General features: G+C 44.3%; 1 protein-coding gene across 1 annotated transcript in view; it reads left to right on the top strand.

Annotated features, from left to right (window-relative positions):
• LOC148341658 (uncharacterized) overlaps positions 1-10,178 on the top strand; it is a 33,383-nt gene extending 23,205 nt beyond the window's left edge. The window contains exon 3 of the mRNA XM_088287908.1: positions 10,138-10,178. Within this exon, the coding sequence (XP_088144034.1) occupies positions 10,138-10,178 (41 nt within the window). The remainder of the gene's footprint in view (positions 1-10,137) is intronic.
• Positions 10,179-15,052: the final 4,874 nt, after the last annotated feature.

Here is a 15,052-nt window from a genome sequence, read left to right as displayed (position 1 = left end):
TTTTTCATGCTATATTGTATTTTTTATACATTGGATTATTTATATATTGAAATAGGAAAATTTTAAAATTTAAAATTGGAAACCACATACAGCCTTACTTCAATTAATAATAATAGAAACATTTTATAAATATTGAACTAATTGAGAAGAGTCCTGATCTTGAAATAAATATTGAATTATAAAAAATACTAAAAAAATAATTCAATAACCCGACCCTGGATGAGCGGCAGAAAATGGCTGGATGGATGGAATAATTTAAATTGCACACACATTCAAAAGAACAAATATGTTAAGAAATATTCAAGTGTGAAATAAAAAGGTTTAAATTGTTGAGAATTTTACACACTAAAATAATTGAATAAATGTTGTATTATTACATAAGAAAGCTTAAATATACATTGAAATAAATGAAAAAAAAAGTTGTGTATTTTTAAATGGCCTAATTTAGATCTGGGAAGTAATTTTCTTTATGAAACTATGAAGGGACTGGAGCTCACAGAAGTGACCAGTCTTGGTTCTGAAGTTTCGATGTAACCAGATACTGCCCTGAGAGAAAATAGGCCTGAGCATTGTTTATGGTGGGGGCAATTCTCTCGCCAGGTCAGTGACCTTCCAGGGTATGGAAGTAATTTAAGGTGGTCACGAGTAGACTGGTCGTATCAAAGGGGAGACGCATCTGCTCTCCCTCTGGGGGACTTTTGGAGGGAAATCCCAAAGACTAGCGGGATGGGAATGCATATGCAACAAGGGAAAATTAGATATTCCTGTCCTATTTGGGCATTCCCTGTAAGAAGGGAATGTCTGAGAGGGGGCTCGCACGTTTTTGGGGAGACTTCTTTTGACATCAGCATGTGACGAGAATAAAATCTTTCTTTGGTTCTTTTCCATCACCAATCCAGCCTTGCTCGGCTGCATCTCCGGAAGGCAGCAAGGACCCACACTTCAAAGACAAAATATACTACATATTGAAAGAAAAATAATACTCAAATATTGAAATAAGTATAGAATTGAATGAATAAACAACAAAGAAATAAATACCTCCTGGAAAATATTATTTATCAACATTCGTCAAAGCACAACATTTCGATCAGATTGAGTTCTTTCTTGCAAATTCTTAAACAATCGTAATTTTTTTACTTTTAATTTTTAAGTTACTTCAGTGCATTTCACACCTGTGCCTTCAGTGAAGTCCTACTTTGTACTACTTTAGAATTAGAAATTAGAAATCCCTTTATTGTCATTGTACTCAAGTGTGCAACGAGATTAGAGGGCTCCCCTCTCCAGTGCAATACAACAATAATACAGACAAATATATAAATTAGATAAATAAATAAGAGAGTGCAAAGGAATTCAGTACTGAATAGGGTATATAAAAACACATCACAATGCTGTTCTGCAAGGTAAGGGTGTTCTCGTGTGTGTGTGAGAGTTCAGTACTTGAATGAATCCCCATCAAAATACCATCATTTATGACACCACGGCTGGACAAATAATATCCAGAAACACACTTACGCACCACTAAGTGAGTGTTGGACGATATAGCTTCTCTTGAAAGGTCCGACTTGAAAATGTCTTTGCAAGTGTATCTGCAATTAAATCCACAGGACCTTTTCAAACTTGTCTTTATCTTCGGGTTCATCATAAACAAAGGTGTTGAATACCTCGATGGCCTCCGGCATTGGTTCGCAAAAGGGCTATTTTTCTTTCGTCCGCTCTGTTTCCGACTCCCACGTCGGCAGGGTAGAGCAGGAATTGTTGCTTGAACTCGCGTCCACATTTACCGTCATTTTCAGCGCTTCTGGTGGCCTTACGGAGTCCATCTCGCGTCAGTCCTTTTCTTGACCCGCGACCTGGTACCATGTAACGTTCTGTCTTCTAAGAAGTCACGCAGGTAATGTGATGCTGCAAGCTTGTGTGTCTTTATTTACTGACTTGCATTCTCATCTATGTGCAGACACACTTGTTCGTCTGGTAACCATTAATTGCACTCAATCACCTTTTTAAACTTGTTTGTGAAGCTTGTATCAGGCACTTGAATAAGATATTGTAATTAACGTAGACCCACCAAATTTTATATCTATATCTATTTCAATTCCCAGACTGTTGTAAAAGCTTTCTTTGAATATAATCTAGACAGTGGCATCCTCACAGGCATTGCCCCCAGAAACAATTTTCCAACGTATACATTTAGTTTTGTCGATAATCACCAGAATCCAGAAGTGTTGGTTCGCAATAATGTCCTAATGATATCCAGCTAATATGGCACAATGTTAGAATTTGGCTTTGCAAGATGGGCAAATTATTCCTGAATTAAAGAAAATGTAGTTCACTGAGTTCAAATATCTAATTGTTTAGAGATTATAAATTAGGACCTGAGCTAACGCTCCAATTTTGACAGTTTTTTGGCAAACCTTTAAAGCAAACCAAATGAAATAGTAACCATTTATGATAAAAAAAAATAAATAAATAAATAAAGATCCCAAACCTAGAATTACGCAGATACCAAATTAAACCATTTTTTACGGGAAGAATAGGTGCTCTCCAAGATGTAGACAGCTCCAAGACCGCTGCAGTCTTCACCTCCTATTGTCTCCCGAATGCCTCCCTCCACCTCCAGACTGTGCCAACTCTGATTCTGTCAACTGGGCGAGGGTGTAGAGACAGTAAAACAATTGGGGGCGCTGCCCAAAATCAGTCGGGCCCCGTGTCCACAACCCCTCCGGCAGAGACGCACACAGAGCTACCTCTCCCGAGTGACCCGTCTCGTAAAATTTTGAAATTTGGTCACGTTCCCAAAACCGAAGAATTTGTAGGAGGTGCTGAAGTATGATACCCTGTTAGTGACGCAGCGTATTCAACATTCGTAATAGACGTCTGAACCCAGCCAACCGCCTCGACACACCGCTTTACCATGGGGCCTAGATCTTTAGTATGAAGACGCGCATCAATAGTCAATGTGATTTGTGGCTCAGCGAAAGTAAACAATTCATACCATTTCTGCTGCTCAGGGACAAGGCACGCATGCGAGGCAACGCCGGTAGACATAACACATATATAATCCTAATGCAAGTTCAGCCAGTGGAATGGAGGAGAGCACCACATATGCTCTGTGGCCCCCTGTCATGGAATGGGGTACCAGCGGGTTGGTGTCAAGAGTGCGTTGGGAGTGGGTAACGGTGGCGCCCCCTGCGCTGGTTGAGCTCTGGGCGACAGGAATGGCACCGGACCAGAGATGGCACATTCCAGGAAGTGGCTCAGTATGGACAGCTCATCACCCAGTGACCCCGCAGCAAGAGCACACCCCACTCACAACTCCCGTCTATAACCACCCCTACCTCTGTTACCGCAATCCCGACCTCGTTGACCGGCCGGGTACGGACAGCCAATCTGCTGTGGTGCCGCGTCACCCGAACCTTGCCTAGGAGCAGCAGAAGCGGAAGGCGCAGGTGCAATGGGAGCTGCATGCATTAGCTGCCCCACCCCTTTTTTTCATTTTTTTTATTTTATAATTTTTAGCCCTCTTGGCCACCTGAACCTGCAAGTACAATAATTTTTATTAACGCTCCTTAATCCAATCCCACATTTTCATTTTCTGATGTCGTGCAAAATGATGTAAAAAAAATGTAATATCCTGAGACTGATTAGCATTTTTTCATTGATGGACTGTTTCACATGATGTCCGTAACCGGAAGGACACGCCCTAAGGACGGCCAACTGGAACAGCTGCGGAATGACGACATTATTGGATGGGTCACTGCCGGAAGTCTCACTCCATTCACGTCTTGCCCTGGCCACATAGACCAGGCCTGTCTCCTCCGCTCCCCACCTGAAAGACACAGAAATATCTGATGCACGGCACGGCCAATCTCACCTGAGGTGTCCCCATTCAGCCGGTGACCGTCATGCTGGTCTGTAGGTCTGGCCTCGGCCTCAAGTAAGGACAGTTCCTGACAAGTAAATTTTGTCCCGCATGTAACTCTGTAATCTCCTCTACGAAGAACCTACCCTTGCGTTAAGTGAGTAATTTTCATAAAAACAGCGCCACCGCCCCCTTAACTGAAATTAACCTCAAGTATCACCGCTGTGGTGCCGTATATTATGGAAAAGTCTTAACAATACAACAAAATTCTGCTCTATCCTGGACTAGGTGTGTGTTATTTATTCGTGCACCCAATGTGAATATTAAAACTGCGGAGCACATGAGCAGGCTAAAGCAACAACTATATCTTAATCTGTTTTCATGGAACCTAACTTAGAATATCTTATATCTCCCTCCTTGTTGAGGAGAAACTCCGGGATGGGCGTGATGAGACGCTATTTGAAGCGTTCTCCGGCCTTGTGGTCACACAGGTCACATGTCACCTCAAACCTGTGGAGAGAACTGGAGGAGTGGCACTTGCCAGTGAGAAGGGGTAAATTACCTCCCTTCTGAAAATTTCAGTTTTGCATAAATTTTGTGTAATAATGTCAATCAATCATTCACTTGATGCTTGAATTTGATTAGTCCAATCTGTCTCCAATAACAATTTGAAAATCAGTACTTGGGAGTGCAATAGGGATTCAGTTTGATCAGACCTGTCCGCCCATTGCTTCCTACGTGCTGTTAGGGCTTGCCGGTGCCCTCAATCAGGTTTCTTTCCTGAGGCCCGTCCCTTAAACATTCACTCAAACCACGTAGACATACAAACACTTTTTCTGTCACACTTTCATTCACCAAAAAGATACTTTCCAATTCCACACAGAGACCCCTCCCTCGGCGCTAATTTAGCCTCAATTTAGCCAGCGTATGCCAAAGTTTACCACTGTGCGTTTGTGGATTTTCCCATTCAGTCTCCGTGAAATCGTTTCTCCTGTTCCTCCTGGACTCAGCTGATGATCCTGCACCTGTGACGTCAAACAGCTCATAGATGCGGATGTTAGTCTGGTATTTCTGGAATGCTGTCTTGTCCCTTAAAAGTTGTCATGTCAGGGCTGGTGTCGCATAGTCATAAAACATCTGTCGTCCACCTTTGTTACATTTGATACACATCAGTTAATAAATCAGCTGCCGAACTATTTAATCCAACTTTATACTTAGCAAACTTCTCATCAATTGCTAGACATCTCCTGTTCTAAAGATTTTCTTTGAACATGATCATAAAATGTTTCAATTAAAACCTATCCCCAAAACCTAATCCTTTTGTGTCATGGTCCGTTTTGTCCTGTCATGTTTTTGTTTTGTGTTTGCCCAGCTGGAGTGGGGGCGTTTCCTTCCAGCGCTTGTTCCTGTTCATGTCGTCATGGCTGGAGAGATGCGGCGTATCAAAGGGCGCAGTCCCAGGTGAGGGTGCTATTTCTGTATTTGATACATAGATAGAACGCACCGTATCATTGGGCGCAAACAGAACCCAGCAACCGAGCAGTCGCGCTAGCTGCTCAGTCGCGCTCACGTGTTTTTAAAATGGCAGCGGGAGTTCTGTGGTATTTTATTTTAGCTCTTAACAACGTGCTGAAGTTGTCCTTATCCAAAAATGCACCAAGTCCCTTTCTTCTCTATCCAAGATAAACAGAGGGACAGTTCTCCACTAAACACGAGAGTCATTATCAGTCTGCCTCGCCGTCTCGCTGCGGCGCAGCCCCTCAGATGGGATGCCGACACAATGCCGGCGTGAGCAAGTCACTAATCAACAAACGATGTGCGGTCACGGAGTTACATTAAAACTAAAACTATCACCCCAAATCAACTGAATAGCATAATAGTGTAGGCCCAGCAAAATTACACCTCCCAGATTACCATACACTAGTTTAGTTAACATGCATGCACACTAAAACAGAAGATAGCATGGCTAGCGTGGCTAGCTGTTTTGAAAAAGGCAACAGGAGCAAAACTGAGTTTGGTTGTATTTTATTTAACAATGTACTCACATTAATATTGATCATCCACAAATCCTTCAAAATCAGATTCTTCCGTATCAGATACAAACAGTTGGGCAAGTTCTCCCACAAACACGCCAGGTTCCCTCTCGTCATTGTCCAATTCTGTGTCGCTGCTGAGCGGCTCCTCGGATGTAATGCCGGCTTTCGCGAAAGCTCTTACAATAGAGCTAGCAGACACGTTCGTCCAAGCAGCTACAATCCACTCGCAAATTGTGGCATAACTTGCTCTTCGCTGTCTCCCAGCCTTTGTGAAGCTGTGTTCGCCCTCCGCCATCCATCGCTCCCACGCAGCACGCAACTTCACTTTGAACGCCCTGTTTATACTAATGTCGAGTGGTTGGAGTTCCTTTGTCAAGCCTCCCGGGATGATGGCAAGCTCTGAGTTCATATGCGTGACTTGGTTTTTCACAGCGGCTGTCAGATGGGTACGCATGGAGTCACAGACCAACAGCGACGGTGACGCATGGAAAAAACCACCGGGTCTCTTTACGTACACCTCACTCAGCCACTCTCTCATTTTGTCCTCGTCCATCCAGCCCTTTTGATTGGCCTTGATGATAACGCCGGCAGGAAACTTCTCTTTCGGCAGCGTCTTCCGCTTAAAAATCACCATGGCAATTTTTGTCCGTTAGCATGGCAAGCTAGCACAACAGTAAAAGCCGACTTCTCGTGTCCCGTTGTGCGGATTGCTACCGTGCTGACCCCCTTCTTCTCCACAGTGCGGCTCGCCGGGATGTCGAAAGTCAGCGGCACCTCGTCCATGTTGGTGATGTGACTGGGCTGGATACGTTTGTCGGCAATCTTTTTGCTGCAGTAAGAGCGGAAGGCGACCATCTTCTCCTTGTAATCCTCTGGGAGTTGCTGTGCGACGGTCGTCTTTGCCCGGATGGATAGATGGCGCCGTTTCATAAAACGAAAACACCAAGACGCCCCTCCTTGGAAATGTTCGATGTTCAATTCGCCAGCAAGCGTTACTGCCTTCTGTCGAATGGTGATGGTAGATACGCTTCTCCCAGCTGTTCTGTGAGCAGCAATCCATTGCTCGAGCTGGTCTTCCAACACGGGCCACCTTGCCTTGCTTCCACGAAAACTCAGTGTAGTTTTCTTGACTTGGCGGAGTCTGTCTTCCTGCTTCCTCCACTTGCAAACCATGGATTCGTTGATTTTTAATTGAACATTTGCGTAGCTGATAGCTTGCAGCTTGAACTGTGCTTCGTAAGAGTGTCTCTTCATTGATGCCATTTTTGCTGATTAATTGCCTGAGCAACGTGTTGCACCTGGTATACATAGAGGCATCGGGGCTGCTTTGCACTGGGGGGGTGCCTTTGCATTGTCATTCACGCCCATCGTTCCCCTCTCACGCCCCCTGCTGTCGTTAGCCACGCCCGCCTTCTCTTTCTATATAAGCGGTGTGCATGCAGTAAATGTTCGCAGTCAGCCCAGCAGTGCACTTGTTGCACTTGGTCCACATAATGGGCGCTCCACCTCAAAAGGCGCCCTGGCTTTCTTGGACGAGTTGCGCCTGATGACTGCGAAAATAAGGTAATCCAATGTATAAAAAATATAATATATCATGAAAAAAAATATTTGGTATATTTGACAAAATGATACGTTTTTTCCGAAGTGAGATCCTGCTTAGCAACAAACCCCAAACGCTTGATAGAGCTCAATCTAGAAAGTGGTTTTAGCAAGTCAGAAATTTATTCAGAAAGTGAAATATTAAATGTATGTGAGGGCATATTTGAAGAGTTTGACTTATGTTCAATGAACCATACATATACGACCCAGCCAGACACAGCGAGAAAACCAGCACTGATTCCAGTCGCCATCAAGTTGCCAACTCCTGACATTCCAAAACCTTTGAGAGAAACTGAGACTGCTTGCGTTTCTCTTACTGGTTCTTTTTATAGTTCAACTTCTACATCTGTTTTTCACCTTTTCACAGCGTAATGAAGGCCAGTTGAGCAAGTGGAACAAGTGATTTCATTGATGATTGTTGAAGGCACCGATTTCATAAGCACCGTTTCTTCTCACACCTTTTCCATTAAGTACGATTAAAAAGACAACTGAAAAGCATAACGTTAACAAATGTTGTTCCAGGCAAAGGCAATTAATTTCATATACATGTTTGATGAAACACAAAAAAAAAATCATCACTCAAACACGTTGCTTCTTCTGGCACTGATCACATTGGCTTAATGTCAATAAAAAAAGCTTTTCAAAATTAAATTCATCATATTTTATTCAAAATCACATTTACATCTTACCACAAATAGTCAGTTTCTTCTGTTTTTTTCGTCTTTTTTTAAGCTTCAAGGATCACAGCAATTCTCGCCAGCACAATCGTGTCTCTCAGCTCCCTGTTTAGTGGCAAATTTTTTAGAACAAACGCTGCAACTGAATGGCTTGTCTCCAGTGTGTGTTGTTGTGTGGATTGTTAAATGCGACTTTTGAGAGAAACTCTTGGCACAAACTGAGCAGGAAAAGGGTTTTTCTCCACTGTGCGTTCTTGTGTGATATGTTATATGTGCCTTTTGAGAGAAGCATTTTCCACAAACTGAGCATGAAAAAGGTTTTTCTCCGTGTGTTCTTGTGTGCCGTTTCAAAGACAACTTTGAAGTTGTTGATTTCCCACACTGAGAACATACCCAACTGTCAGTGTGACATGCCCTTTCACCTTTGGCTTGCCCATCATCATCATCATCATCGTCACGAGCGCCTGATAATGTGTCCTCATTTTGTGCTTGTGATGGCCCCCAGTGGTCTTCATCACCTTCTGTTGCCACGTGATGACTTGAGTTGCTGCTTGTAGGCTCCGCCCCTCTGTTGTCCTCACGCTCACCCATGTTTTCATCTTCAGTCTTTATAGGGACAACGTTCAGTGGTGACTTGTTGATCTCCTCCTCCTCCTCCTCCTTTTTGATGTGAGTCCAGTCTGGCTCCTCTTTCACAGAACCGAGATCGTTTTCACAGACGTCTGCAGGACACAAAAAGACAAACACAAATTTGGTTTGGTCAAGTCAAACCTCATGCGCCGACTTTGTCTTATATTGTTTCTACCGTGCTACCTTGACTTGTGCTTGCCGCACACGGAGCAATGCGTGCGACCCCGATTTGGATCGGACCATGGGGGCATTTCACAAAATTACGTCCTACGATGTAAACTTCCATTTTCTAGCAGCACAACAGTGATAAACGAGCATTTAAAAAGGAAGCACGTTGCGGCTGATGCCCGATTTCATTCCGAACATAGTCAGACGTTTTTGGAAGCGAGCTGAAGTTAGCACACACAGGCTATTGTGTGCGTCTGATGGAACACCTGTTGTGGGACCCCAACATATTGATGCAGACCACTGGGGGCCATCGCAACATAATGTCATCGATAAAATAGGAATCCTTCAAGTGAAATATGTTTACAAGTATTTCATTTTGCATTTCGAGATAGAACTAAATGTTCCCGGGCTTGTTGGTCGAAAAGGGGGTTGTGACGTTTTCCCTTTTTAACTCATTAAATACCAGCCATTTTCACTGGAGCAACCCGCTCAATCCCAGCGTTTTCCTGGGTTTTGACTAATATTGCAAGGCCCACAGAATATTGTATTCTAATGCTATATAGACATGGAGCACACCAAAAGAAAGATGAGACTCTCTTCTTCCAACAGAAAAAAAAAGTTTGTTTCTATCTTTTTCCATTCTTGAGCAATCGCCATTTGAAAATAGCTAAATTTCATGAAAACTCCAATCCCTGGGGAAAAAACGGAGAAAATGAGCTTTTTGTAAACTGATGCATTTCGACCATAATTTGAACTTTGACACTATTATTCATGGCTTTTATGACACCTCTAACATCTAAATAATGCATGCCTTCTATAAAATAACAAAAAAAAGCACAAAAAATATGTTTTTGATAAAATAAATTTATTTGCACCTAACAGAAAACGACTGAACTGTTGAACTATGTACAAAAATGAAATACATCAGTGTCATACATACTTTTTTTTTGTGTGATATAAAATAAAACAGTTGCCTTGATGCAAGGGCACACAACATTTTTTCGATTTTCCTCGGTTGCCATCCAGTGTGTGTGACGCCATCCGGAACCACTGCTTCCTGATGCACAACCTGTAAATATAAACAATTGGAAATATATATTTATTGCTGCATTTTATTGCTGGCGTGTGAAGTTTCATATTATAATTTACCTTTCTTTGCACCAACAAGGCGAGGAGGAACCTTCTTGCCGCGGGATGCACAATCTGTGAATTGTAGAAAGTTTGTATGATTACGACACCATTCAGTATTGCTTCCTCGTCGGGGAGGAGTCACGCTTGCTTGAAGTGCACATTCCCTCGCATACTTCCTAGTCGGAGTTGAGCTATGCTCGCGTCTAACTACACATTCACGCAACATATTCTTCCCGCAAGATGCATGATATGTAAAATAAGTGGATATAAGGGCTAACCACATGTTCAATTGTAACTTGCGAGCGTTTATTTCCCTGTTCGGGAGGAGTTATGCTTGCTTGGAAGCGCACATTCGCTCGCTCACTTCCTATGCTCGCGTCTAACTACACATTTACGCGACATATTCTGCGCGCAAGATGCGTGATATGTACAATAGATGCATGATGGCTAAACACATGTTCAATTGTAACTTGCGAGCGTTTACTTCCTCGTCGGCGAGGACTTATGCTCGCGTGTAATTGTGCAATAGAGGCGGCCGGACGAGGAAGTCAGCGAGCAAGCTCGCGTCTAACTACACATTCACGCAACATTTTCTTCCCGCAAGATGCATGATATGTAAAATAAGTGGATATAAGGGCTAACCGCGTGTTCAATTGTAACTTGTGAGCGCTTACCTCCTCGTTCGGGGGGGATCTGGTGAGGACTCTCGGCTGCTTTGGCTATTGTCCAAAGGCAGGCGATGCAGGCCGCAAGGCACGCGCAGCCTCTTTAGACGCCTCTTTGTTGTGACGACGATGAAGCGTCATCCTCTCAACCAAAGCGTCTCCAAAGCCTTGATGCTTTTAGGAAGCTTTTTTTTTTTTACAAAAAAACATTCCTCGATCGTCTTTTGCTTGGAGGATTTCATTGCTAACGCTACTAATGCGACTGCTGCTAGTGCTGCTGCTACCCACGCTGCTCTCCACGCTTATAAGTCTACCCCAGGATCCCGCCCCCCCATTTGTACCTCTGGCGCAGATTCAAGGCGAATTTTCTGCACCTCTGCCCCCTGCTGGGTGATTTTTACATGATTCACAATGCGGACAAGGCTGATTCTCAGTCAGAGGTTGCATCAGACCCTTATGTACACTATGACGCAAAAAAAACAAAAAACGTATTTATACGTCTTTGGTAGAGGGCGCCATTGCTTTAAAAGACGTATTTATACGTCCAAGGGAGTAAATGAGTTAAGACCATTGTAAGCCAGTACAAAGTTCATAAATAAGACCAATACGTACTTGATTTTTTAAAAAACTTAACCCTTTGTGTTTTATCCACTAAAAATCAACCGCCATTGATCTTATTGCCGCAGTGTGCACAGTTTTTAGAGTCAGTTTGAATCATTCCAGAAGGAATTTCTTGAACTAGATATGTCATAGAAGTTATTGTCAAAAACGAGACAAGCCTTCATAAATGAATCACCCAGCCAAGATTGTCTTTGTCACTTGCGAGGAGCAGTCCGCCAAAGAGAAAAGCTTTCCCGCTCCTGTGCGGCGTTTTATTGAAGCACAGCAAAGCATTTTGAATATGCAAACTCATAAAGAATGAAAAAACATGAACACTTCGACTTTATCACACCCGTCCACACACATCCTGTTGTTTGAACGGTTTCAGCTTACAAGACATTTTTTGGGTCACACTTCTGTTAAACGCGAACGGTTTCCTGTCAAACACGGTTCAAGACGTGCATCTGTTTTTGTGACTTCCTGCTAAACTGCCAGCATAGACACAACTCTGTTACCACTGAACTCACGTTTTCCTGTTTAAGAAGTCCATGTTTTTGTGACCTTCTATTAACCTGTGTGGTATATTTAGTTGTTGATGTGTGGGTCTGGCTCAGCTTCCCTCCGGACAGGTCGCCAAGCATGACAGATTTGGTGATGGAAAGAACCTCCCTGACACAGTCATTTTGGTTCGAAAGAGATTTTATTCTTGTCACATGCTGATGTCAAAAGAAGTCTCCCCAAAAAAGAGAAAGGGAAAGGGTGTCTCCTCCCTTTCCTTCTTATTGGGAATGGCCACACCGGACATGAATGTCTAACTTTACCTTGTTGCATATGCATTGTCATTGTACGATTTTGCCCCCAAAGCCCCCTACGGCGAGAGCAGATGTGGTTGCTATTTCAAGTGACCTTCTGGTGCCATCCTGACTGCTTCTATCACCTCGAGTGCTCCACACCTAAAGCTGGTCAAGCCTTTTGGACAGTATCTCGTTTACAATGGAATTTCCACACAAAGACTGGTCACTTCTTAAGACTCCAATTCCCTCATAGTTATTTAAGAGAATTACTAAAATGTTCATAAGAGTAAATAGAAAAATACACTACATATTTCCCCCCTCGAGGCAATCTTGTCCTGATAAAGCAAAAACGACACCAGCATGTCACCAAAAATCCCATTCCAACCTTTTATATGAATCCATTGTCTAAAATTTGGGAAACCTAATTGACTAAAACCTAAATCATGCTCAAGGCATGCTACATAAGGGTAGTTTAACTAGGAAAACTAAGTGTATGGCCAAATTGCTCCCTGGTGTCACTCTAACACCTCCTGCAGGACCACACATAAATCCAGCAATAATTCCAAAAAATCCCAAATCAACCACCTCGGTCACAAAGGAGATCCCCCCGCAATGATAGATCTTTAAGCAAACCGGCAGTCAGACTAACAATTTCCAGTGCAGTCCATATGGAGGCATCAAACCTCGGGTGAACCCCCCCCCCCCAACCCCCTTCGAAAGAGTGGGGAAAAAGGGGGAGATCCTTTCTAACACTTTCTAGTAAACCTATATTCACAGGTCAAGTAGGATGAAGGAACACCGTTACAGAACAGAATAAATCCACAGCCTAATAAATGCATGATGGGACAAGACACATAAACACACAAAACAAAAACACGAGTCCAATGATATGCAAAAACATAGTTGAGGCCGCGCTCCAGCGTGAGAATCCCATGGCATCGTCTCCCTCGAGAGATGCCAAGCCCTCGTCACCGACGAGCTCTTGCAAACACTATTGTTTCAGATTATCACGTCCACATCTTATGACCCTCATAGGAGTCCTCCTCGTTGCTTGCTCCAAGTGAGATTCCAGTCTGCATCCAACTCCATCTACACTTCACCTGAAATACAACAAGCAGACACACTCCACACAAAAATTGAGCACCAGAGATGCCAATGAAATCCATTTTCCACAGGAAAGAGTCCATTCCAGGATGTGGAGGGCACCAAGAGCAGTGCAGTCCTCATCCCAGCCATTATGGCCGGAATGGCCCCCTTTGCCCCCAAGCTGAGCCGGCATTAACTCTGTCAAATGGGGAAGGCGCAGATATAGCAAAAACAAATTGGAGACGCTGTGGAGCAGAGCACAACGTCAGTGAGACCCCGGGTCCACGACCCCTCTGGCAGAGACGCAAACAGAGCTTTCGCTTCAGAGTGACCCATTCATTGTCTACCACAGTGCTGAGAAATTCGGAAAATGTTCCATAACAGAGGAATTCGTAATGGGTGCTGCAACACCACCCTGGTCTCAGAGCTGCCTAATCTGCTGGAACGGAGGACAACATATGCTTCCCCCGGCGGAAGTGCACAGTCAAATTCAGTCCCTTCTGGAAATTCAGTCCCACTCGAATTCCAGTGTTTCACAGGTGCGGGTTCGGACCATGGCAGTGACTCGGCCAATCTCAAGAGTCCCACAAGGGTGACAGTGTTGTTGCTCATTGGGATATGCAGAGGGAGCTTGCAAAGCGTGGAATATCTTGTTCCACCATCAAAAACTGTTGTCCATCAGTCGTCAACGGAATGCCAAGACCTGCGAGTCCTTGAATGCGGAGGCTCCGCGGGCACCCCTATCGTGGAATGGGTTCCCAATCGGGTTGAGGCGTCAAGTGTGCATTTGGAAGCCATAGAAGCGTTGTCGGAGGAGGGGGTAGCGGTGGCGCCCCCGTGCTAGTGGAGCTCTTTGTGACTGGCATGGCGCTGGACCACAGGATGGCACATTTCAGGAAGTGGCTCGGTTTGGACCGCTCATCACGCAGTGACCCCACAACCCACAGCAAAAGCACGTCCCACTCACAACCCATGTCTATAACCACCCCTACTTCTGTTACGTGACCTTGTTGACCGGCCGGTGCGGACAACAAGCCTGCTGTGGGCACTGCGTCACCAGAACCTGGCCCAGGAGCAGCGGAAATGGAAAGAGCAGACGCAATGGGAGCTGCATGCGTCGGCTGCTGGATTAACTGCTTCCCCCAGTTGTCGTGACCCGTGCCGGTCACGCCTGTTTTGTTGTTGTTTTCGTCACCTCCCTGCCATGTGCACTTTTGTTTATGTTTCTCAGCTGAGCAGAGGCGTCTCCTCCGACAACCGACTCCGCCCGCGTCATCACGAGTGGGAGACCAGCCCACCGGCGCCGCACCTGACATCCATCCACTGACTAATTACACACACTATTTAAGCCACCTACACTGACTGCCCGGCGTCGGATAATTTTCCTGCACTGCTCACGTTCATGACCCTGGTATCGATTGTTCTCATGTTCATGCATTTTTGCTCTTGCGATCTCTGTGTTCCACGTTTTGCCAGCTATTGCTCGGTCTCTTTTTGTTCCTCGTTTTCTCCAATTGGTTTTCCCTCTTGCCCTTTTGGCAAGCTATTTATGTTGATCGTTTTTCCTTTTCCTTGCCGGTGCAAGCGCTTTTCGTTCCGTCGTTTATCTCCTTCCTGGTGTTAGCTTTTCTCCGCCAGCGCTTTGTGTTTTCTCCTGATTTATCGACGGATGTAATGCTAAGATAGATATATTTGCCTTAATTGATGATTGGACTTCCACTATTGTGAATCAATAAACACTCTTTGTTAAACTGATTTTCCTGTGTCCGCGTTTGGAGAGTCCTGCCACCTTCTTCCCAGCGTTTCG

This window comes from Idiotropiscis lumnitzeri, chromosome 2, assembly GCF_059441095.1.
Source record: "Idiotropiscis lumnitzeri isolate Australia: NSW breed Sydney's pygmy pipehorse chromosome 2, RoL_Ilum_1.0, whole genome shotgun sequence".
Taxonomy (NCBI): Eukaryota; Metazoa; Chordata; class Actinopteri; order Syngnathiformes; family Syngnathidae; genus Idiotropiscis; species Idiotropiscis lumnitzeri.
Note: the sequence above shows the minus strand (reverse complement) of the source record. Positions and strands in the feature narration are given on the sequence as shown.